At 44.6% G+C, this 26,544-nt stretch overlaps 1 protein-coding gene across 3 annotated transcripts in view; it reads right to left on the bottom strand.

Moving 5' to 3' along the window:
- Positions 1 to 362: 362 nt before the first annotated feature.
- Positions 363 to 26,544, bottom strand: part of LOC112235296 (feline leukemia virus subgroup C receptor-related protein 2) — a 53,590-nt gene continuing 27,408 nt past the window's right edge. Inside the window, exons 5-11 of one of the 3 annotated variants that reach the window (XM_042321387.1) lie at positions 25,691 to 25,794; positions 23,208 to 23,318; positions 16,458 to 16,563; positions 15,316 to 15,427; positions 7,208 to 7,263; positions 5,456 to 5,608; positions 363 to 2,228 (exon numbers count right to left, since the gene is read on the bottom strand). In XM_042321387.1, coding sequence (XP_042177321.1) covers positions 5,516 to 5,608; positions 7,208 to 7,263; positions 15,316 to 15,427; positions 16,458 to 16,563; positions 23,208 to 23,318; positions 25,691 to 25,794 — 582 coding nt within the window. In that variant the 3' untranslated portion in view covers positions 363 to 2,228; positions 5,456 to 5,515. Of the gene's footprint in view, positions 2,231 to 5,455; positions 5,609 to 7,207; positions 7,264 to 15,315; positions 15,428 to 16,457; positions 16,564 to 23,207; positions 23,319 to 25,690; positions 25,795 to 26,544 lie in introns of all 3 variants that reach the window. The other 2 variants (XM_042321388.1, XM_042321389.1) reach the window with 2 other exon arrangements.

Below are 26,544 nucleotides of genomic sequence, written 5' to 3'. Positions count from 1 at the left end.
CACGATGTCAGTGATGTGGTTTTATCATAGGCCCATCCATGCTGCCTGGAGAAAAACTCAATATTGGTTCATAGAATTCTTGACAATGTTGCCACCTAGTGTCTATGGAGGTAGGTGCGCTCTGTAAAAGGGCCAGTCTGACAGTGGGCATGCTATTCTAGCAGGATGTGACGTCATTTATGAGGTATTTGTGCTCTGTAGGGCCAGTCTGACAGTGGGTGGGCATGTTATGCTAGCAGGATGTGACGTCATTTATGAGGTAGTTGTGCTCTGTAAAAGGGCCGGTCTGACAGTGGGCATGTTTTGCTAGCAGGATGTGATGAGGAAAACAGTTGCAGATTCAACATTGAAATTCGCTCAAATACCTTTAGGAAACCATTCTTTATTTCAACAAAACAGACCTGTTTGTTAAATAGTTGAGACATTTACAGAACAACATGGACTGTTATACACAACTATAAATCTGTGTTTCTAGAAAAGTGACGGGGAGGGAAATCAATACAGGTACAGGTAGTATAAAATTATCTTACAAAAATACTCTACCCTTTATTAGTGTGACACGACAACATAACGCACCTCCCAGCTGTTTTTTATTACGTCATCAATTGCTAATTTTACAATCAAATCAGTATTTGTAAAAACATTTCTCCAAGATATTTGTGTATTCTTTCAAAGATTAATAAACAAAACAAGTTAACGACAAAAGATTAGCAAAAACAATCAAGCTCAATGGCTACATATTGAAAACTGATGTCACGTGTCTTTGTGGTAGTTTTAGTAATGCTTCCATGCAACCGAAACCTTAAAAAGGACAAGTTGGCTTTATTTTATTTTTTACAACTAAGTCTATTTTCTTACATTTGTTTTTGAGAAAATTACCCACACCTGCGATTCACTTCCTCGTTGTGTAGTACGGGGGGGGGGCTCTGAAAAAAAAACAACCAACACGCTCCAAAAACGTCCTTTTAGAAATGGAAAACGCGCTCAGTAGAGCTGCAGGTCTTTACGTGACATTGTGTCCTTCCCGAACTTTATCCGCAAACGTTATATTCCATTTCGTGCAACTCAAGCCATTTCCCCCATCAGCTGTTCCATTCTCGGTATAGTCTGCTGCTAGAATGAACAAAGAAGTGAAGCTTCAGTCGCTACAAAATTAAATATAATGTATTGGATAAAAATTCAGAATGACACAATTTCATCGGTACAACGTCTAACGATTTCTAAAAGGACACATTTGGATGTTTTTGGCACATGTGTTCGTTTTTTTCCCCCCAGAGCCCCTGTACTGCACAACGAGGATTGGGGTTAGTAAAAAATATATACAAAATAAAAAATTGTGTCTGGATCCTCAAAACTTTAGATTTGGTCTTTAAAAAAAAAAGCTAAATGATACTTTGAGGCTAGCACCCCCCCTTTTGCCCTCAGAAACGCCTCAAATTCTTCGGGGCATGGACAAGGTGTTGAAAGCGTTCCACAGGGATGCTGGCCCATGTTGACTCCAATGCTTCCCACAGTTGAGTCAAGTTGGCTGGATGTCCTTTGGGTGGTGGACCATTCATGATACACACAGGAAACTGTTGAGCTTGGAAAAACCCAGCAGCATTGCAGTTCTTGACACAAACCGGTGCGTCTGACACCTACTACCAAACCCCGTTCAACGACACTTCAATATGTTGTCTTCCCCATTCACCTTTTGAATGGCACAAACACACAATCCATGTCTCAATTGTCTCAGGGCTTAAAAATTCTTATTTAACCAGTCTCCTCCCCTTCATCTACACTGATTGAAGTGGATTTAACAAGTGACATCAATAAGGCATCATATCTTTCACCTGGTCAGTCAGTCATGGAAAGAGCAGGTGTTACCATGTTTTCTATACTCAGTGTATACTGTAGAACGACAGTATTATTTGTGCTAATTTTGGACAGTAAACATTTTGTAGATTAGATATATCTAGAAATTATACAGAAATAATATTTGTTGTTGCATAAATATTGGATGTCTTTTTGGACAGTGTTAAAGGGAAGTGGTCGTAAACACTTCCTGATTGTGCCCCTCCCCTAAAACTTCACATTCCACAGGGTGGGAGATGCTGGTGATTTACTGTGTGTGTGTGTGTGTGTGTGTGTGTGTGTGTGTGTGTCCAGCAGATCGTCCGTCTCTAAAACCTTGTTCCTTCGAGGACTGCGGAGGCAGGGAGGTTCCCGTCCTCGGGATCTGAAGGGACCTGTCAATCAAAACAATTTGTCAATCACGTTCCAGCTTAAGACAATGGGTTGCAAGGTTCTTTCCTAACACTTCCAGGTTTTCCATAAATCCTGCTCATTTCCTTCTGATTCCAGGAATCTCACAACCAGGATTTATGGAAACTGAACTTTTTTCCCCCCTCGAAACTAGAATTTTGTAACTAATATTATTACAAGAGCAAGTAGACCAACTGTTTTAGTATCCGTGGCAACATAACAGAAAAACTAAAATACCAATAAACATAATATGCTGCATAAAATACAAATGTACACTGGGTGTACAAAACATTAGGAACACCGGCTCTTTCCATGACATAGACCAGGGGTATTCAACTCACCCTACGAGGTGAGTGTTTTCTATCCTACCTAATAATTAATTGCACACACCTGGTGTCTCAGGTCTAAAATCCAGTCCCTGATTAAAAGGGGAACAATGGAAGAAAAGAAATGCTATGGAACTGAGTTCCAGAGATTAGACTGTGGGACATAGACAATCCAGGTGAAAGCTAGGATCCCTTGTGTTAAATCCACTTCAAATCAGTGTAGATGAAGGGGAGGAGACGGGTTAAAGAAGGATTTTTAAGTCTCGAGACACAGACAGTCCATGTCTCAATTGTGCCATTCAGAAGCTGAATGGGGAAGACAAAATATTTAAGTGCCTTTGAACGGGGGGGGGTGTATGGTAGTAAGTGCCAGGAACACCGGTTTGAGTGTGTCAAGAAGTACAACTTAAGAACTGCAACTTGACACAACTGTGGGAAGCATTGGAGTCAACATGGGCCAGCATCCCTGTGGAACGCTTTCGACACCTTGTAGAGTCAACATGGGCCAGCATCCCTGTGGAACGCTTTCGACACCTTGTAGAGTCCATGACCTGATAAACAGAGGCTGTTCTGAGGACAAAAGGGGGAGGTGCAACTCAATATTAGGATGGTGTTCTTAATGTTTTGTCCACTCAGTGTATTTATAGACCCAACTACACAAACATGAGTTACCACACACATCCTATTGTACTACAGAGATACTACACACACATCCTATTACACTACAGAGATACTACACATCCTATTATACTACACACACATCCTATTGTACTACAGAGATACTACACACACATCCTATTACACTACAGAGATACTACACATCCTATTATACTACAGAGATACTACACACACATCCTATTATACTACACACACATCCTATTGTACTACAGAGATACTACACACACATCCTATTATACTACAGAGATACTACACACACATCCTATTATACTACACACACATCCTATTGTACTACAGAGATACTACACACACATCCTATTATACTACACACACATCCTATTGTACTACAGAGATACTACACACACACATCCTATTATACTACATACATCCTACATACATCCTACAGAGATACTACACACATCCTATTATCCTACAGATATACTACACACATCCTATTATCCTACAGAGATACTACACACATCCTATTATACTACAGAGATACTACACACATCCTATTATACTACAGAGATACTACACACATCCTATTATACTACAGAGATACTACACACACACATCCTATTATACTACAGAGATACTACATACATCCTACAGAGATACTACACACATCCTATTATCCTACAGATATACTACACACATCCTATTATACTACAGAGATACTACACACATCCTATTATCCTACAGAGATACTACACACATCCTATTATACTACAGAGATACTACACACATCCTATTATACTACAGAGATACTACACACATCCTATTATACTACAGAGATACTACACACATCCTATTATACTACAGAGATACTACACACATCCTATTATACTACAGAGATACTACACACATCCTATTATACTACAGAGATACTACACACACATCCTATTATACTACAGAGATACTACACACACATCCTATTATACTACAGAGATACTACACACACATCCTATTATACTACAGAGATACTACACACACATCCTATTGTACTACAGAGATACTACACACACATCCTATTGTACTACAGAGATACTACACACATCCTATTATACTACAGAGATACTACACACATCCTATTATACTACAGAGATACTACACACATCCTATTATACTACAGAGATACTACACACATCCTATTATACTACAGAGATACTACACACATCCTATTATACTACAGAGATACTACACACATCCTATTATACTACAGAGATACTACACACATCCTATTATACTACAGAGATACTACACACATCCTATTATACTACAGAGATACTACACACATCCTATTATACTACAGAGATACTACACACATCCTATTATACTACAGAGATACTACACACATCCTATTATACTACAGAAATACTACACACATCCTATTATACTACAGAGATACTACACACATCCTATTATACTACAGAGATACTACACACATCCTATTATACTACAGAGATACTACACACATCCTATTATACTACAGAAATACTACACACATCCTATTATACTACAGAGATACTACACACATCCTATTATACTACAGAAATACTACACACATCCTATTATACTACAGAGATACTACACACATCCTATTATACTACAGAGATACTACACACATCCTATTATACTACAGAGATACTACACACATCCTATTATACTACAGAGATACTACACACATCCTATTATACTACAGAAATACTACACACATCCTATTATACTACAGAGATACTACACACATCCTATTATACTACAGAGATACTACACACATCCTATTATACTACAGAGATACTACACACATCCTATTATACTACAGAAATACTACACACAGGTGAAAAGATCAGAAGCTGTGCATGAATCATGGAATCTGGAGTGTGAGGTGGAAAGTGAAGATGGAAGGAAGAGAGGATTGAGATGTGAGAGGTAACATTTTCCCAGAAAGCTTCCTATCACTTTTAGCCAATTAGAAAAGACATCTTAGTAATAAAAAATCTTCCAGGAAATCTCGACCCCTTTTTGGTCAAAAGTGAAAGAGGTTCCGATAAAGAGGGAATCCTAACTTCCACTTGTTTATGCACGAATGTCGAAATGCGGAGACTGCATTCTAATCTGACTTAAACAGGAAGTTAGGATTCACCCCTAAGAGAATAGTGGACAGAGAAGCGTGTGGTGATTGTTGGTTCGGTTTGCTGTGCCCCTACCTTTGGCTCGTCTGAGGTTCGAGCTAAGAGTGTAAGCGTTAGGGAGGGGGGGGTTAGTGATCAAGTCTGAGAAGAATCAGAAGGGCTGTCCAGTCTCTTGATTAGAGCCGTGGCCCCGTAGCCCTGCTGCTGTCCAGAGAGCAGTCCGTCCTCCTGGAACAGACGGTCTTTATTTTTAATTGACCTTGATATTACGGTCGGGGGGGTAGGAAAGTGCTGTGTTATCATCGCTGTCTAAAACCATATTTTCAGGACAAAGGAAAAGAACGTCCACGTTTGACCATTAATGAATATACATTTATGAAACTTCAGAGGTTATTTTGGAGAACGTTTTCCTTGGTTCTAGACTAGAGTCATGAAATGTTCAGATTACATCGAGTTACTTTCAATACATTGTAACAATTTTTTTTAAAAAGGGGCCAAAATGGAGTTACAAGGTTTTCTTTCCCCGAGAGTGACGTTATCTTATCGTAGTTTACCAGGTTTTCCTATTGAGGTTTAAAACACCTCTCTCAGATCTGCCCGTCAACAGACTATGTCCCAAACGGAACGCTAGTCTGAGGGGCCTGGGGGGGGCAAAGGTCGAGAACGACGGTCTTGTCAATCGCCTCTGGTTGACACTGCTCTTTCTCATGGTTAACGGTCTCAAATATAATCTGTCTATTGATACAATCTCTTTCTTGCTTTCTCTGACCACCTGTTCCTGTCTTTCGCTTTCTCCTTTTTTTTTCTTTTTTTTAATTATCTCACAGCAACGTTACCAGTAGTGAGACAAGCACGTGATCATTAGGATTCAACATTCTGCGGTCAAACGGATTCAATCTTAATAGAATTATCAAAAATAATAATGACAACTGACGATGTCAGTTACTGGAGGTTCGTATACAATCGAAACGGCATCGGTCTGTATGATCGACTCTTTCTCCAGTCAGAAGGCGTCAAATTTGACCTCAGGCAACAGTGGACATCAATACACAGATAAAACAGACAGACATCAAACAGACAGACATCAAATAGACACAAACAGCATCAAAACGCAGACAGACGTCAAACGCAGACAGACGTCAAAGACAGACAGACATCAAACGCAGACAGACAGAATCAAACGCAGACAGACAGAATCAAACGCAGACAGACAGAATCAAACGCAGGACAACAGACAGCATCAAACACAGACAGACAGACAGCATCAAACACAGACAGACAGACATCAGACAGAAAAGAGGAGACAAGTTATTCTAGGAGCAGCATCAAAAGACTGTTAGGTGACTTTGGGAGCATGCTGCACACCAGAAATACTCAGCTGCGGATATCACACACACGTTATGTTCCTAGGTCGTCATTGTAAATAATCATTTATTCTTAACTGACTTGCATAGTTAAATAATGGTTGAATAAAATTTAAAAAGTTATTCTATCCTTGTATGGACCTAAAATTTATTTAAATTCAAAATCCTATTTTCCCTAACCCTTAACCCCTAAACCTAACCCTTAACCCCTAAACCTAACCCCTAAACCCCTAAACCTTAACTCAACCCTTAAACCCCTAAACCTTAACTCAACCCTTAAACCCCAACCCTTAAACCCCAACCCTTAAACCCCAACCCTTAAACCCCAACCCTTAAACCCTAAACTTAAAATAGCCTTTGTCCTTTTAGGTCCCAACAAGGATAGAATAACCCCCCTACCACACACACACACACACGGAACCACCCGCTGCCCTAATCCCCCTCCACATCTACCCATACTTACAGCTGCCTTGGCCAACTGGTTAGCCTTCTGTCTCTGCAGGTCTGACTTGATGAAGCCTAGAGAGACAGAACTACATGTTTTAGAAAGATGACATACTGTTGCTAAACAAAATGTCAGAATATTCCATTGCAAAAAGACAGTGAGGTACAGCTTCCACTAGGGGGCACTACTAACACAATGATAGACCATAATACAGTCTGAAGTCAGTTCCTAAATACTGCACAGTAGCCAGCTGGGCTGACCCACCTCATTAACATAATCATCTAGCCTGAGCTCTCATGTAGGAGAACGTGGACTTCAGCCCTGGTCTGTAGTAGTCATTATGTACGTCTTTGTAACACAGTAGCCCTCTAGACTGGCCCTTAAATCTTATAGTCCCATCATTAACAGTTGGGTCAAAAGGTCATCTAGAGTTGTCTCTCAGCCCTGGACTTCAGTAGCCAACAGCTACATCCCGAATGGCACCCTATTCCCTATATAGTGCACTACTTTTGACCAGAGTCCATATAGGTAGTTCACTACGTAGGGAATTGTAACCTCCATTGGGAAGTTTATGGTGAAAATCAGAGGAGCTGGGTAGCCTAGTGGTTAGAGTGTTGGACTAGTAACCGGAAGGTTGCAAGTTCAAACCCCCGAGCTGACAAGGTACAAATCTGTCGTTCTGCCCCTGAACAGGCAGTTAACCCACTGTTCCTAGGCCGTCATTGTAAATAAGAATTTGTTCTTAACTAAAGGTAAATAAATAAAGGTAAAATAAAAAAACTCTCCCTCTCTGTCAGTTGAAGTACGGCCCTGAGGTGGGCCTTCCCCACCGGGGGGATAAAATAGCTAGATTACTGTGTAACATCTGAGCTGTATAATTTGAAGGGTTTACTACAAGCAGTAGCCGAAATGGCGTGTTGAGGTGCTGGGTATGTTTTCCCTATCTAGCTATTTTATCCCCCGGTGGGGAAGGCCCACCTCAGGGCCGTACTTCAACTGACAGAGAGGGAGAGTTTTTTAAATTTTATTTGACCTTTATTTATTTACCTTTACAGCCTACCATGGTAACCACGACGACATAAACACATTCTAAGACCTCGACCTGTTGCAGGAATAGATTATTGCTTCGTAACTGAACATTAACTACGGACTACACATAAACCCTGAGGGGAAAAAATTCATTAAATGCAGTAAAAGTGCAGTAACTGCGGGTTTTTTTTGGGGGGGAACGCAGTAATTACAGAATAACTGCTGTTATACTGCATTGTACTGCAGTTATACTGTTAATCTGCTAAAATTGTAATGATTCGCCTACCTCCTCATGCCTTTTGCACACAATGTATATGGACTCTTTTTTTCTACTGTGTTATTGACTTGTTTATTGTTTACTCCATGTGTAACTCTGTGTTGTCTGTTCACACTGCTAGGCTTTATCTTGGCCAGGTCGCAGTTGTAAATGAGAACTTGTTCTCAACTAGCCTACCTGGTTAAATAAAGGTGTTCTCAACTAGTCTACCTGGTTAAATAAAGGTGTTCTCAACTAGCCTACCTGGTTAAATAAAGGTGTTCTCAACTAGCCTACCTGGTTAAATAAAGGTGTTCTCAACAAGCCTACCTGGTTAAATAAAGGTGTTCTCAACTAGCCTACCTGGTTAAATAAAGGTGTTCTCAACTGGCCTACCTGGTTAAATAAAGGTGTTCTCAACTAGCCTACCTGGTTAAATAAAGGTGTTCTCAACTAGCCTACCTGGTTAAATAAAGGTGTTCTCAACTAGCCTACCTGGTTAAATAAAGGTGTTCTCAACTGGCCTACCTGGTTAAATAAAGGTGTTCTCAACTAGCCTACCTGGTTAAATAAAGGTGTTCTCAACTGGCCTACCTGGTTAAATAAAGGTGTTCTCAACTAGCCTACCTGGTTAAATAAAGGTGTTCTCAACTAGCCTACCTGGTTAAATATAGGTGTTCTCAACTAGCCTACCTGGTTAAATAAAGGTGAAATAAAAAAATACTGCACTCTGACTGAAATTATTTATTTTTTTGTAAAAAGGAAGTGATACCCTTTTCACTCAACTGAGCTGAGCTGTACAGTGCTGGCCTAGCCTGGTTACACATCCAATATATAGTTGCTGGAACCATGTAGGAAAGGAACTAATCAGAGCCAGCAGAAGGGTTCAGATCGGATTCGGCACCATAGTGTGAATAGGGTCTAGGTACATGAGCTGAGGCTCTTTTCACATTGACGAGAGTTAAGGAGATTTACGAGAGTTAAGGAGATTTACGAGAGTTAATTTACGAGAGTTAAGGAGATTTACGAGAGTTAAGGAGATTTACGAGAGTTAATTTACGAGAGTTAAGGAGATTTACGAGAGTTAATTTACGAGAGTTAAGGAGATTTAAAGTTAAGGAGATTTACGAGAGTTAAGGAGATTTACGAGAGTTAAGGAGATTTACGAGAGTTAAGGAGATTTACGAGAGTTAAGGAGATTTACGAGAGTTAAGGAGATTTACGAGTTAATTGACGAGAGTTAAGGAGATTTATTTAGAGTTAATTGTAAACGAGAGTAAGGAGATTTACTGAGCCTGGACACAGTTAAGGAGATTTACGAGAGTTAATTCAGAGCCAGAGTTAAGGAGATTTACGAGAGTTAATTGACGAGAGTTAGGAGATTTACGAGAGTTAATTGACGAGAGTTAAGGAGATTTACGAGAGTTAATTTACGAGAGTTAAGGAGATTTACGAGAGTTAATTTACGAGAGTTAAGGAGATTTACGAGAGTTAATTTACGAGAGTTAAGGAGATTTCGATTCTTGAGACATTCATAAAAATGTACATTTGCAAATTTCCTCCGAAGGTCACACACACAACACTTGCTAGACAAGTTTCCACCCCTCCAAGCAGGACAGTGTAAACAGAATTGTCTCGTTGAGCCAACACTCCTACAGTACTCCTACGGTAATGGCAGAGCAATGTTTTTATATCTCTACTTCCGGCGCCGACAGAGATGGCCGCCTGCGTTCTAGGAAACTATGCAGTTTTTTGTTTTTTTACGTGTTATTTCTTACACTAGTACCCCAGGTCATCTTAGGTTTCTTTACATACAGCCGACAAGAACTACTGAATATAAGATCAGCGTCAACTCACCATCAGTACGACCAAGAATATGTTTTTCGCGATGCGGATCCTGAGTTCTGCCTTACAACCAGTGTAACCGAGTGGATCACATGCAGCGACCAAAAAAAAAAAACGACTCAGAAAAAGAGGGAAACGAAGCGGTCTTCTGGTCAGACTCCGGAGACGGGCACACCGTGCACCACTCCCCAGCATTCTTCTTGCCAATGTCCAGTCTCTTGACAACAAGGTTGATGAAATCCGAGCAAGGGTAGCATTCCAGAGGGACATCAGAGACTGTAACGTTCTCTGCTTCACGGAAACATGGCTCACTGGAGAGACGCAATCCGAGCGGTGCAGCCAGCGGGTTTCTCCACGCATCGCGCCGACAGAAACAAACATCTCTCTGGTAAGAAGACGGGCGGGGGCGTATGCCTTATGGCCAACGTGACATGGTGTGATGAAGGAAACATACAGGAACTCAAATCCTTCTGTTCACCTGATTTAGAATTCCTCACAATCAAATGTAGACCGCATTATCTACCAAGAGAATTCTCTTCGATTATAATCACAGCCGTATATATCCCCCCAAGCAGACACATCGATGGCTCTGAACGAACTTTATTTAACTCTCTGCAAACTGGAAACGATTTATCCGGAGGCTGCATTCATTGTAGCTGGGGATTTTAACAAGGCTAATCTGAAAACAAGACTCCCTAAATTTTATCAGCATATTGATTGCGCAACCAGGGGTGGAAAGACCCTGGATCATTGTTACTCTAACTTCCGCGACGCATATAAGGCCCTGCCCCGCCCCCTTTCGGAAAAGCTGACCACGACTCCATTTTGTTGATCCCTGCCTACAGACAGAAACTAAAACAAGAAGCTCCCACGCTGAGGTCTGTCCAACGCTGGTCCGACCAAGCTGACTCCACACTCCAAGACTGCTTCCATCACGTGGACTGGGAGATGTTTCGTATTGCGTCAGACAACAACATTGACGAATACGCTGATACGGTGTGCGAGTTCATTAGAACGTGCGTTGAAGATGTCGTTCCCATAGCAACGATTAAAACATTCCCTAACCAGAAACCGTGGATTGATGGCAGCATTCGTGTGAAACTGAAGGCACGAACCACTGCTTTTAATCAGGGCAAGGTGTCTGGTAACATGACTGAATACAAACAGTGCAGCTATTCCCTCCGCAAGGCTATCAAACAAGCTAAGCGCCAGTACAGAGACAAAGTAGAATCTCAATTCAACGGCTCAGACACAAGAGGTATGTGGCAGGGTCTACAATCAATCACGGACTACAGGAAGAAACCCAGCCCAGTCACGGACCAGGATGTCTTGCTCCCAGGCAGACTAAATAACTTTTTTGCCCGCTTTGAGGACAATACAGTGCCACTGACACGGCCTGCAACGGAATCATGCGGTCTCTCCTTCACTGCAGCCGAAGTGAGTAAGACATTTAAACGTGTTAACCCTCGCAAGGCTGCAGGCCCAGACGGCATCCCCAGCCGCGCCCTCAGAGCATGCGCAGACCAGCTGGCCGGTGTGTTTACGGACATATTCAACCAATCCCTATACCAGTCTGCTGTTCCCACATGCTTCAAGAGGGCCACCATTGTTCCTGTTCCCAAGAAAGCTAAGGTAACTGAGCTAAACGACTACCGCCCGTAGCACTCACATCCGTCATCATGAAGTGCTTTGAGAGACTAGTCAAGGACCATATCACCTCCACCCTACCTGACACCCTTGACCCACTCCAATTTGCTTACCGCCCAAATAGGTCCACAGACGATGCAATCTCAACCACACTGCACACTGCCCTAACCCATCTGGACAAGAGGAATACCTATGTGAGAATGCTGTTCATCGACTACAGCTCGGCATTCAACACCATAGTACCCTCCAAGCTCGTCATCAAGCTCGAGACCCTGGGTCTCGACCCCGCCCTGTGCAACTGGGTACTGGACTTCCTGACGGGCCGCCCCCAGGTGGTGAGGGTAGGCAACAACATCTCCTCCCCGCTGATCCTCAACACTGGGGCCCCACAAGGGTGCGTTCTGAGCCCCCTCCTGTACTCCCTGTTCACCCACGACTGCGTGGCCATGCACGCCTCCAACTCAATCATCAAGTTTGCGGACGACACAACAGTGGTAGGCTTGATTACCAACAACGACGAGACGGCCTACAGGGAGGAGGTGAGGGCCCTCGGAGTGTGGTGTCAGGAAAATAACCTCACACTCAACGTCAACAAAACTAAGGAGATGATTGTGGACTTCAGGAAACAGCAGAGGGAACACCCCCATCCACATCGATGGAACAGTAGTGGAGAGGGTAGCAAGTTTTAAGTTCCTCGGCATACACATCACAGACAAACTGAATTGGTCCACTCACACAGACAGCATCGTGAGGAAGGCGCAGCAGCGCCTCTTCAACCTCAGGAGGCTGAAGAAATTCGGCTTGTCACCAAAAGCACTCACAAACTTCTACAGATGCACAATCGAGAGCATCCTGGCGGGCTGTATCACCGCCTGGTATGGCAACTGCACCGCCCTCAACCGTAAGGCTCTCCAGAGGGTAGTGAGGTCTGCACAACGCATCACCGGGGGCAAACTACCTGCCCTCCAGGACACCTACACCACCCGATGCTACAGGAAGGCCATAAAGATCATCAAGGACATCAACCACCCGAGCCACTGCCTGTTCACCCCGCTGTCATCCAGAAGGCGAGGTCAGTACAGGTGCATCAAAGCTGGGACCGAGAGACTGAAAAACAGCTTCTATCTCAAGGCCATCAGACTGTTAAACAGCCACCACTAACATTGAGTGGCTACTGCCAACACACTGTCAATGACACTGACTCTACTCCAGCCACTTTAATCATGGGAATTGATGGGAAATTATGTAAATATATCACTAGCCACTTTAAACAATGCTACCTTATATAATGTTACTTACCCTACATTGTTCATCTCATATGCATACGCTGATACTGTACTCTATATCATCGCTGCATCCTTATGTAATACATGTATCACTAGCCACTTTAACTATGCCACTTGGTTTACATACTTATCTCATATGTATATACTGTACTCGATATCATCTACTGTATCTTGCCTATGCTGCTCTGTACCATCACTCATTCATATATCCTTATGTACATATTCTTTATCCCCTTACACTGTGTATAAGACAGTAGTTTTTTTTTTGGAATTGTTAGTTAGATTACTTGCTCGTTATTACTGCATTGTCGGAACTAGAAGCACAAGCATTTCGCTACACTCGCATTAACATCTGCTAACCATGTGTATGTGACAAATAAAATTTGATTTGATTTTGATTTGATTTGATTTGGATTTGATTTGATTTGATTTGATTTGATTTGATTTTTTGAAACATCTATTTTTTTTTATAAAAATAAAAAAAATCTGATATTGCATTACGGGAATCTTCATAACACCATATTTTAATGCAAAAGCGAGCATCAACTGCTCAGTGAATTAACAACGTAATGATTTGCATGATCTTTATGAGATTCAGCATGTTTTGTTCTAAGGAAGGCCGAAAAGCAATCGAACATTGGCTGACATTAGCATTTAGCCTAGGTTGAAGACAAAGACAAAGTCGTCACTAATCTGGTACCGGGGCCGTTGCTGACTACCGGGGCCGTTGCTGACTACCGGGGCCGTTGCTGACTACCGGGGCCGTTGCTGACTACCGGGGCCGTTGCTGACTACCGGCGCCGTTGCTGACTACCGGCGCCGTTGCTGACTACCGGCGCCGTTGCTGACTACCAGGGCCGTTGCTGACTACCAGGGCCGTTGCTGACTACCGGCGCCGGTCCCGTTGTTATAACGAGTTACGGAATATTAGAATCCCATTGTCTTAACCTTTGTCCTCTTCAACCTAGCATTCAGCTAACTAGTAAGCTAAATGGGTGCAGACATTTTGTTTAGCTTGCTAGCTTTGTATAACACGAATGACAGTATGATAACGTTACTGTACATTTATATTCATATGAGAGAGGGGTAAACGTACATTTTTTTCTATGACGGAGTAAATGTTGTTAGCTAACGTTAGCTAGCTAGCAGCTGTGCCACTTTGTTTGTTTGCCTTGCAACTAAATTAACAACAACAAAAATCAACCCTTTAGATGTCTGCACATGCTTGTGAATTATTTACATTAAAATCAGGAGTGTAAATATGGTAGATGCATGAAAAGTTTCTTGCATAAAGTGAGCTAGGAACTAGCGAGTTGAATAGTTTACATGTCTAGCCTACAGGCTAGTGGCTAATTGTAACATTTAAACGTGACGTTCCCATTGCTAATGTGAATTGAAAAGGTTTATGGACAGATTATTGATATTGTAATAATAAAAAGACTGAAGAGAGTCTGCCAGAGATTGGCTTATTACATTTTTTTATCAAACCTTTATTTAACTAGGCGAGTCAGTTTTAAGACAAAATTCTTATTTTACCATGACAGCCTACCCAGGCCAAACCCGGAAGACGCTGGGCCGATTGTGCACCGCCCTATGGGACTCCTAATCACGGCCGGGTTGTGATACAGCCTGGAATCAAACCAGGGTGCCTGTAGTGACGCCTCAAGCACAGATGCAGTGCCTTAGACCGCTGCGTCACTCGGGAGCCCAAAAGCTTAGTGGTCAACACAGTCGTCTTCGGCCCTTGCATAGAGTCCGGTCTGGGGATTGAATCCCCTTTAAGCTAGATTCTACACCAGGGGTGTCAAACTCCTTCCTTGGAGGGTTGTGTCTCTGCTGGTTGTCATTTCCTTTCAATTTCTTTCCAAATAAGTCATAAACAACCAGGTGAGGGGAGTTCCTGACTAATCAGGGACATTAATAGATCAATCAAGTAGAAGGGAGGAGTGAAAACCTGCTTGTCACCTGTGTTTTACAGTGCTCATCCTTTTCAATCTGTTTCTCCCTCTGTCTATTTAAGTAAATAATAGTCTCCTCACGTAAAAATGTCAAAGGGTACGTACCTGTAAGGACTGATCCGATGAAGAGGAAGACACAGAGGAAGATGTTTCCTGCCAGCGTCCCGTAGTTATCTATTATCTTCCCCTGGCAGATAGTGAAGATGATACCAAACACCTGTATAGGGAGAGACAGGTTGTAGTGAAAAACGCAGCCAGCCAGGCGTCTAGACAGCCAGCCAGGCATCTAGCCAGCCAGGCACACAGACAGCCAGCCAGGCACACAGACAGCCGGCCAGGCGTCTAGACGGCCAGGCGTCTAGCCAGCCAGGCACACGGCCAGGCGTCTAGACGGCCAGGCACACAGCCAGGCGTCTAGACGGCCAGGCACACAGCCAGGCGTCTAGACGGCCAGGCACACAGCCAGGCGTCTAGACGGCCAGGCGTCTAGACGGCCAGGCACACAGCCAGGCGTCTAGACGGCCAGGCACACAGCCAGGCGTCTAGACGGCCAGGCACACAGCCAGGCGTCTAGACGGCCAGGCACACAGCCAGGCGTCTAGACGGCCAGGCACACAGCCAGGCGTCTAGACGGCCAGGCACACAGCCAGGCGTCTAGACGGCCAGGCACACAGCCAGGCGCCTAGACGGCCAGGCACACAGCCAGGCGTCTAGACGGCCAGGCACACAGCCAGGCGTCTAGACGGCCAGGCACACAGCCAGGGTCTAGACAGCCAGGCACACAGCCAGGCGTCTAGACGGCCAGGCACACAGCCAGGCGTCTAGACGGCCAGGCACACAGCCAGGCGTCTAGACGGCCAGGCACACAGCCAGGCGTCTAGACGGCCAGGCAGCCACAGGCCAGGCGTCTAGACGGCCAGGCACACAGCCAGGCGTCTAGACGGCCAGGCACACAGCCAGGCGTCTAGACGGCCAGGCACACAGCCAGGCGTCTAGACGGCCAGGCACACAGCCAGGCGTCTAGACGGCCAGGCACACAGCCAGGCGTCTAGACGGCCAGGCACACAGCCAGGCGTCTAGACGGCCAGGCACACAGCCAGGCGTCTAGACGGCCAGACACATGTATATTTTCGCAAACACAATATATACACAAACATACCAACATTTCCCGATTCTGTTATGGTTCTCTATTATCCCATGGAAAAGCTTTGATCTGCCAACAACTGAAGCAGCAGCTGTGTGTTCACCTGTGCAGAGCAGTTGAGCAGGCCTGAAGAGGTGCCTTCACACTCTGGGTAGGTTAGCTCCACACCAAACTCAAAGCCCAGGGGAAGATAGCCTGTCATGAAGAACCTACAGACATAGAAATACCACACAGTGTTGTATCCCTTATTGAAGTCACTTGTTCAATATACTTCAAATCTGTGTAGATGAAGGGGGGGAGGAGTCGGGTTAAAGATGAAGGGGAGGAGGAGTCGGGTTAAAGATGAAGGGGAGGAGGAGTCGGGTTAAAGATGAAGGGAGGAGGAGTCGGGTTAAAGATGAAGGGGAGGAGGAGTCGGGTTAAAGATGAAGGGGAGGAGGAGTCGGGTTAAAGATGAAGGGGAGGAGGAGTCGGGTTAAAGATGAAGGGGGGAGGAGTCGGGTTAAAGATGAAGGGGAGGAGTCGGGTTAAAGATGAAGGGGAGGAGTCGGGTTAAAGATGAAGGGGAGGAGTCGGGTTAAAGATGAAGGGGAGGAGTCGGGTTAAAGATGAAGGGGAGGAGTCGGGTTAAAGATGAAGGGGAGGAGTCGGGTTAAAGATGAAGGGGAGGAGTCGGGTTAAAGATGAAGGGGAGGAGTCGGGTTAAAGATGAAGGGGAGGAGTCGGGTTAAAGATGAAGGGGAGGAGTCGGGTTAAAGATGAAGGGGAGGAGTCGGGTTAAAGATGAAGGGGAGGAGTCGGGTTAAAGATGAAGGGGAGGAGTCGGGTTAAAGATGAAGGGGAGGAGTCGGGTTAAAGATGAAGGGGAGGAGTCGGGTTAAAGATGAAGGGGAGGAGTCGGGTTAAAGATGAAGGGGAGGAGTCGGGTTAAAGATGAAGGGGAGGAGTCGGGTTAAAGATGAAGGGGAGGAGTCGGGTTAAAGATGAAGGGGAGGAGTCGGGTTAAAGATGAAGGGGAGGAGTCGGGTTAAAGATGAAGGGGAGGAGTCAGGTTAAAAGAAGGATTTGTAAGCTTTGAGACATGAATTGTGCGTGGTGTTCCACTCACAGGGTGATGGATAAGACAAACGATGAAGTTCCTTTGAACAGGGGTATGGTAGTAGATGCCAGGCGTACCGGTTTGTGTCAAGAACTGCAACGCTGCTGGTTTTTTTCCCTCTCCACACAATGTTAGGAAGGTGTTCTTAATGTTTGGTATAGTCAGTGTATATAGGGATCCTATAATTCATTTCCTACATTTAAAAAAATATGAATGGCTCATCACTATTTGGCCAAGTTGCAAAAATCAGAAGAATGGGGTATAGTTTTACAATTTCTCTTCTTAAAATTTTATTTAAATCTAACTCTAACCTTTCCCACACCATTAACATTACGCCTAACCTTAAATGAAGGCCAAAAAATATATTTATTTTCATACATTTTTACAATCTAGACATTTTTGACTTTGTAGCTTGACCATATAGTGGGAAACCACTTCCTTGACCATGACGGCAGGACACCAAAATGTTCACTCTAGTCTTCTATTTAATTCTGTGGTAATACAGCGCCTTGCAAAAGTATTCAGACATCTTGTATTTATTCACATTTTATTAAAATCAATCAAATGTATTTATAAAGCCCGTTTTTTTCCACACACATCAGCAGATGCCACAAAGTCCTTATACAGAAACCCAGCAGCTTAAACCCCCAGGGAGAAAAGCGATGCAGGTGTAGAAGCTCAGTGGTTTTAGTAGGAAACATCTTTCTGTTACAAAGTGGGATTTTTGACTTAAATCTATGTGCCTTGACAGAGCTTGAAGAATTATGAAAAGAATAAATGGGTTAATATTGTATTTTCCAGGTGTGTAGAGACGTACCCAGCAAAACTCTCAGCTGTAATCGCTGCCAAAAGTTGATTCTAACATGTATTGACTCAGGGAGCTGAATACTTACCGTACCACAATATTTTAGTTATTTATTATTTTTTATTTTTTTTAAACTTTAATTTCTATTATTATTATTTTTTTTAAATACATGAAAAAAATCCACTTTGTGTGTAGATTGTTGACAATTAAATCCATTTTAATGCCACTTTGTAACAATAAAATGTAAAGAAATTGAAGGGGTATGAATACTTTTGCAAGGCACTGTCAACGAGGAGATGTGTATATTGATACCCTAGAGACGCCACAGTCAACAAGGAGACGTGTATATTGATACCCTGGAGACGCCACAGTCAACAAGGAGACGTGTATATTGACACCCTAGAGACGCCAGTCAACAAGGAGGCATGTATATTGATACCCTAGAGACGCCACAGTCAACAAGGAGACGTGTATATTGATACCCTGGAGACGACCCAGTCAACAAGGAGACGTGTATATTGACACCCTAGAGACGCCAGTCAACAAGGAGAAGGAGACGTGTATATTGATACCCTAGAGACGCCAGTCAACAAGGAGGCGTGTATATTGATACCCTAGAGACGCCACAGTCAACAAGGAGACGTGTATATTGATACCCTGGAGACGCCCCAGTCAACAAGGAGACGTGTATATTGACACCCTAGAGACGCCAGTCAACAAGGAGACGTGTATATTGACACCCTAGAGACGCCAGTCAACATGGAGAAGTGTATATTGATACCCTAGAGACGCCACAGTCAACAAGGAGACGTGTATATTGATACCCTGGAGACGCCACAGTCAACAAGGAGACGTGTATATTGACACCCTAGAGACGCCAGTCAACAAGGAGAAGGAGACGTGTATATTGACACCCTAGAGACGCCAGTCAACAAGGAGACGTGTATATTGATACCCTGGAGACGCCCCAGTCAACAAGGAGACGTGTATTGACACCCTAGAGACGCCAGTCAACAAGGAGAAGGAGACGTGTATATTGATACCCTAGAGACGCCAGTCAACAAGGAGAAGTGTATATTGATACCCTAGAGACGCCACAGTCAACAAGGAGACGTGTATATTGATACCCTGGAGACGCCACAGTCAACAAGGAGACGTGTATATTGACACCCTAGAGACGCCAGTCAACAAGGAGAAGGAGACGTGTATATTGACACCCTAGAGACGCCAGTCAACAAGGAGAAGGAGACGTGTATATTGACACCCTAGAGACGCCAGTCAACAAGGAGACGTGTATATTGATACCCTGGAGACGCCCAGTCAACAAGGAGACGTGTATTGACACCCTAGAGACGCCAGTCAACAAGGAGAAGGAGACGTGTATATTGATACCCTAGAGACGCCAGTCAACAAGGAGAAGTGTATATTGATACCCTAGAGACGCCACAGTCAACAAGGAGACGTGTATATTGATACCCTGGAGACGCCACAGTCAACAAGGAGACGTGTATATTGACACCCTAGAGACGCCAGTCAACAAGGAGAAGGAGACGTGTATATTGACACCCTAGAGACGCCAGTCAACAAGGAGACGTGTATATTGATACCCTGGAGACGCCACAGTCAACAAGGAGACGTGTATATTGACACCCTAGAGACGCCAGTCAACAAGGAGAAGGAGACGTGTATATTGACACCCTAGAGACGCCAGTCAACAAGGAGACGTGTATATTGATACCCTAGAGACGCCACAGTCAACAAGGAGACGTGTATATTGATACCCTAGAGACGCCACAAATCAAATCAAATTTATTTATATAGCCCTTCGTACATCAGTTGATATCTCAAAGTGCTGTACAGAAACCCAGCCTAAAACCCCAAACAGCAAGCAATGCAGGTGTAGAAGCACGGTGGCTAGGAAAACTCCCTAGAAAGGCCAAAACCTAGGAAGAAACCTAGAGAGGAATCAGGCTATGTGGGGTTGCCAGTCCTCTTCTGGCTGTGCCGGGTGGAGATTATAACAGAACATGGCCAAGATGTTCAAATGTTCATAAATGACCAGCATGGTCGAATAATAATAAGGCAGAACAGTTGAAACTGGAGCAGCAGCACAGTCAGGTGGAAGTTGAAACTGGAGCAGCAGCATGGCCAGGTGGACTGGGGACAGCAAGGAGTCATCATGTCAGGTAGTCCTGGGGCATGGTCCTAGGGCTCAGGTCAGTTGAAACTGGAACAGCAGCATGGCCAGGTGGACTGGGGACAGCAAGGAGTCATCATGTCAGGTAGTCCTGGAGCTCAGGTCCTAGGGCTCAGGTCCTCCGAGAGAGAGAAAGAAAGAGAGAAGGAGAGAATTAGAGAACGCACACTTAGATTCACACAGGACACCGAATAGGACAGGAGAAGTACTCCAGATAACAAACTGACCCCAGCCCCCCGACACATAAACTACTGCAGCATAAATACTGGAGGCTGAGACAGGAGGGGTCAGGAGACACTGTGGCCCCATCCGAGGGTGGCCCCATCCACAGTCAACGAGGAGACGTGTATATTGATACCCTAGAGACGCCACAGTCAACGAGGAGACGTGTATATTGACACCCTGGAGACGCCAGTCAACGAGGAGACGTGTATATTGACACCCTAGAGACGCCACAGTCAACGAGGAGACGTGTATATTGATACCATAGAGACGCCAGTCAACAAGGAGACGTGTATATTGATACCCTAGAGACGCCAGTCAACGAGGAGGCGTGTATATTGATACCCTGGAGACGCCAGTCAACGAGGAGACGTGTATATTGATACCCTAGAGACGCCACAGTCAACGAGGAGACGTGTATATTGATACCCTGGAGACGCCAGTCAACGAGGAGACGTGTATATTGACACCCTAGAGACGCCACAGTCAACGAGGAGACGTGTATATTGATACCATAGAGACGCCAGTCAACAAGGAGACGTGTATATTGATACCCTAGAGACGCCAGTCAACGAGGAGGCGTGTATATTGATACCCTGGAGACGCCAGTCAACGAGGAGACGTGTATATTGATACCCTAGAGACGCCACAGTCAACGAGGAGACGTGTATATTGATACCCTAGAGACGCCACAGTCAACATGGGGACGTGTATATTGATACCCTGGAGACGCCACAGTCAACATGGGGACGTGTATATTGATACCCTAGAGACGCCAGTCAACGAGGAGACGTGTATATTGATACCCTACAGACGCCACAGTCAACGAGGAGACGTGTATATTGATACCCTAGAGACGCCAGTCAACATGGGGACGTGTATATTGATACCCTGGAGACGCCACAGTCAACGAGGAGAAAGGAGACGTGTATATTGATACCCTAGAGACGCCACAGTCAACATGGGGACGTGTATATTGATACCCTGGAGACGCCACAGTCAACATGGGGACGTGTATATTGATACCCTGGAGACGCCAGTCAACGAGGAGACGTGTATATTGATACCCTACAGACGCCACAGTCAACGAGGAGACGTGTATATTGATACCCTAGAGACGCCAGTCAACATGGGGACGTGTATATTGATACCCTAGAGACGCCAGTCAACGAGGAGACGTGTATATTGATACCCTAGAGACGCCACAGTCAACATGGGGACGTGTATATTGATACCCTGGAGACGCCACAGTCAACATGGGGACGTGTATATTGATACCCTAGAGACGCCACAGTCAACATGGGGACGTGTATATTGATACCCTGGAGACGCTACAGTCAACATGGGGACGTGTATATTGATACCCTGGAGACGCCACAGTCAACGAGGAGAAAGGAGACGTGTATATTGATACCCTAGAGACGCCACAGTCAACATGGGGACGTGTATATTGATACCCTGGAGACGCTACAGTCAACATGGGGACGTGTATATTGATACCCTACAGACGCCACAGTCAACGTGTATATTGACACCCTAGAGACGCCACAGTCAACGTGTATATTGATACCCTGGAGACGCCAGTCAACAAGGAGAAGTGTATATTGATACCCTAGAGACGCCACAGTCAACGTGTATATTGATACCCTGGAGACGCCACAGTCAACGTGTATATTGATACCCTGGAGACGCCACAGTCAACAAGGAGACGTGTATATTGATACCCTAGAGACGCCAGTCAACAAGGAGGCGTGTATATTGATACCCTGGAGACGCCACAGTCAACAAGGAGGCGTGTATATTGATACCCTGGAGACGCCAGTCAACAAGGAGGCGTGTATATTGATACCCTGGAGACGCCACAGTCAACAAGGAGACGTGTATATTGATACCCTAGAGATGCCACAGTCAACAAGGAGACGTGTATATTGATACCCTAGAGACGCCACAGTCAACGTGTATATTGACACCCTAGAGACGCCAGTCAACAAGGAGAAGGAGACGTGTATATTCACACCCTAGAGACGCCACAGTCAAAGAGGAGACGTGTATATTGATACCCTAGAGACGCCACAGTCAACAAGGAGACGTGTATATTGATGCCCTACAGACGCCACAGTCAACAAGGAGAAAGGAGACACTGCAAAAAAAATCCAACAGAACATAAGACTTGAATGCCAAACGCCTTTAAGCCAAGCAACGTATGGAGATATATAGTACTATACATAGCCTACTGTAACTACCAGAATAGCCTGGGTTGACAGACAGCGTATGGCTTCAGAAATGTTAGGATGTTGGTCAGTGTGTGTAAAAGGCAGAGGTAGCAGCTCAGGTGTTTCAGAGAGAGAGAGCGAGCGAGCGAGCCAGAGAGAGAGAGAGAGAGAGAGCGAGAGACCAAATGATGAGAAAGCAAACATATTACTATTTGACACACTGGAAAGAATCAATTAAAAAAAAGCAGAGCAAATTGGAATGCAATCTGGCCATAAACAGAGAATACAAAACACACAGAGACAGACAGAGGTCTTACCCCAGAGCTCCAGCGGTGAGGAAGACTACCCAGAGATGACCCAGACTGAGGGTGAAGGCGTAGACCAACATCCCTACGAAGGACATGAGGTAGACAGCCAGGGTAGTCTGTCTGGAAGACAAAATCAATGAAAAAAAAAAAAACTGTCAATTGATAATTATTATATTTAATTAACAAAAAGTTATGCAACACCCAATTCCCCTGTGTGAAAAAGTTGTGGTTGCACCACCTTTAGCTGCTATAACTCCAACCAAACACTTCCTGTAGTTGTTGATCAGTCTCTCACATCACTGTGGAGGAATTCTGGCACATTCTTCCATGCAGAACTGCTTTAACTCAGAGACATTTGTGGGTTTTCAAACAAACTGCTCGTTTCAAGTCCTGCCACAACATCTCAATTGGGATTAGGTCTGGACTTTATCATGTAGAATTGATTGTGTTTATTTTTTAATCTTTGTCTTGCTGCATGACCCAGCTGTTCTTCATCTTCAGCTCACAGACAGATGGGCCTGACATTCTCCCCGATACAGAGCAGAATTCCCTGGTTCCTTCTATTTTAAGGCAAGTCATCCAGGTCCTGGGGCATCAAAGCATCCCCAAACCATCACACTACCACCACCATGCTGACCCCAAACCATCACACTACCGCCACCATGCTGACCCCAAACCATCACACTACCAACACCATTCTTGACCGTTGGTATGAGGTTCTTACTGTGGAATACAGTGTTTTGGTTTTCACCAGACATAATGGGACCCATGTCATCCAAAACGTTTCCCAAAAAGCACCTGGATGATCATCAAGACTCTTGGAAGAATGTTCTATGGACAGACGAGTCAAAAGTATAACTTTTTTTGGACGATATGTGTGTTGCCAACCAATGAACTGATCGTGAACAACACTTACGGATGTCTCTGTTTGTTGAACTGAGAGGATGGAGTGGGGCAGGACAACGTCAGGTAAACAGACAATGTCAGTGATGGAGCTGATTGGCTCAGGAGACTGGTTGACTGACAGTTATTGGGACTGATGTCAACCATAGTCAATATATTAGTAGACAGGGGTTCTAGATCTATTTGTTGTCCCAATCAGAGCAGGTCTCAGCTAAAATGGCCTTTATGACATCAACCTACCTAGGATTCTAGATCTATTTGATGTCCCAATCAGAGCAGGCCTCAGCTAAAATGGCCTCTATGACATCAAGGTTGAGGGCTTTGGGTTTGAAGGGGTCCTCTCCCTGAACACATAACCTGCGACCCCAAGGTGTGAGCCAGGGATCAGGGGTCAGTGAGTCTAGCTGAGCAGCAACATCACACAGCAGGGCCTGGAACACGAAACACTGATAAACACTAAAGCAAGCAGCAAGCTGGAACAGGAAACACTGATAAACACTAAACAACTCTCAGCTAGCTGGAACAGGAAACACTGATAAACACTAAACAACTCTCAGCTAGCTGGAACACGAAACACTGATAAACACTAAACAACTCTCAGCTAGCTGGAACACGAAACACTGATAAACACTAAACAACTCTCAGCTAGCTGGAACACGAAACACTGATAAACACTAAACAACTCTCAGCTAGCTGGAACACGAAACACTGATAAACACTAAACAACTCTCAGCTAGCTGGAACACGAAACACTGATAAACACTAAACAACTCTCAGCTAGCTGGAACACGAAACATGAAACAAATATGAAACAAAAAAACAAAAACACACACGAAACAGGACATGAAACAGCAAACAACATGAACCAAGGCCAGCCAAGAAGAAGAAACAACGCTAATCAACATCCTGCATAGTCAAGTAGAAGGAAGTCTCACACAGCTGGACAACAACATGAAAGGATAAAACACAGACAGTCCAGAACCCAAGACAATAGCGTCACACAAGTCCATTGGTGAGAGTTGCTCAGTGAGTTTCCTTCCCAGCGTTCAAAACCAATGAAACCAGCTTTGCCCACTGGGTTGTTCCAGACAGTGTTTTGAAATTAGACAAGGAAACATATGGGAATATCTTATCCCACTTCCCTGCACCTCCTGACCCCCGACCCTCCAGTCCCCCTAGTCCCCCTGACACCCAGTCCCCCTGACACCCACACCCAGTCCCCCTGACACCCCAGTCCCCCTGACACCCCAGTCCCCCTGACACCCAGTCCCCCTGACACCCAGTCCCCCTGACACCCAGTCCCCCTGACACCCAGTCCCCCTGACACCCAGTCCCCCTGACACCCAGTCCCCAGACGCTTCTTTTAATGATGTAACGTGCACTATAGTGACCAGGGTTGCAAAATTCCAGGAACGTTCAATAAATTCCCTGGTTCTCCCGAAGTCCCGGTTGGAGATTTCCCGGAATAAGCAGGAAATCTGGAATTCTCCAACCAGGATTTCAGGGAATTTATTGAAAGTTCCCAGAATTTTGCAACCCTAGTAGTGACCCATGAGAAATGCACGTTAAACAACCTAGACTTGACTTACTTGTATGTTTTGGTTCTGTCCAGCCAGATACCACAGATCAGCGACCCCACCATGCCAGCGATAACGATGGTGAGACCTATCCTCCCTGCATTCAACTCTTCACCCTGCGGGGTGGGACAGACAGACAGGTCAGTGTGTGTGAGAAGCTCTGGTCAAACTTTTAAAAATAAAACATTTAAAATAACCAACTGGTGACTATACTGGAAAGGTTTCTCTGAGCTGTCTTCAGTGTTGAACAAAGGAATGAGATAAATGTGATGCTGTACAGCGGGTGGGTCAAACTCCACAGAGGGCCGAGTGTTTGCAGGTTTTTGTTTTTTCCTTTCAATTACAACCTAGACAACCAGGTGAGGGGAGTTCCTTAATAATCAGGGACCTAGACAACCAGGTGAGGGAGTTCCTTAATAAATCAGGGACCTAGACAACCAGGTGAGGGAGTTCCTTAATAAATCAGGGACCTAGACAACCAGGTGAGGGAGTTCCTTAATAAATCAGGGACCTAGACAACCAGGTGAGGGAGTTCCTTAATAAATCAGGCCTAGACAACCAGGTGAGGGAGTTCCTTAATAAATCAGGGACCTAGACAACCAGGTGAGGGGAGTTCCTTAATAAATCAGGGACCTAGACAACCAGGTGAGGGGAGTTCCTTAATAATCAGGGACCTAGACAACCAGGTGAGGGAGTTCCTTAATAATCAGGGACCTAGACAACCAGGTGAGGGGAGTTCCTTAATAATCAGGGACCTAGACAACCAGGTGAGGGAGTTCCTTAATAATCAGGGACCTAGACAACCAGGTGAGGGGAGTTCCTTAATAATCAGGGACCTAGACAACCAGGTGAGGGGAGTTCCTTAA

This window comes from Oncorhynchus tshawytscha, linkage group LG05, assembly GCF_018296145.1.
Source record: "Oncorhynchus tshawytscha isolate Ot180627B linkage group LG05, Otsh_v2.0, whole genome shotgun sequence".
In the NCBI taxonomy this organism is placed as follows: domain Eukaryota; kingdom Metazoa; phylum Chordata; class Actinopteri; order Salmoniformes; family Salmonidae; genus Oncorhynchus; species Oncorhynchus tshawytscha.
This window is presented reverse-complemented; position numbering and strand designations above follow the sequence as displayed.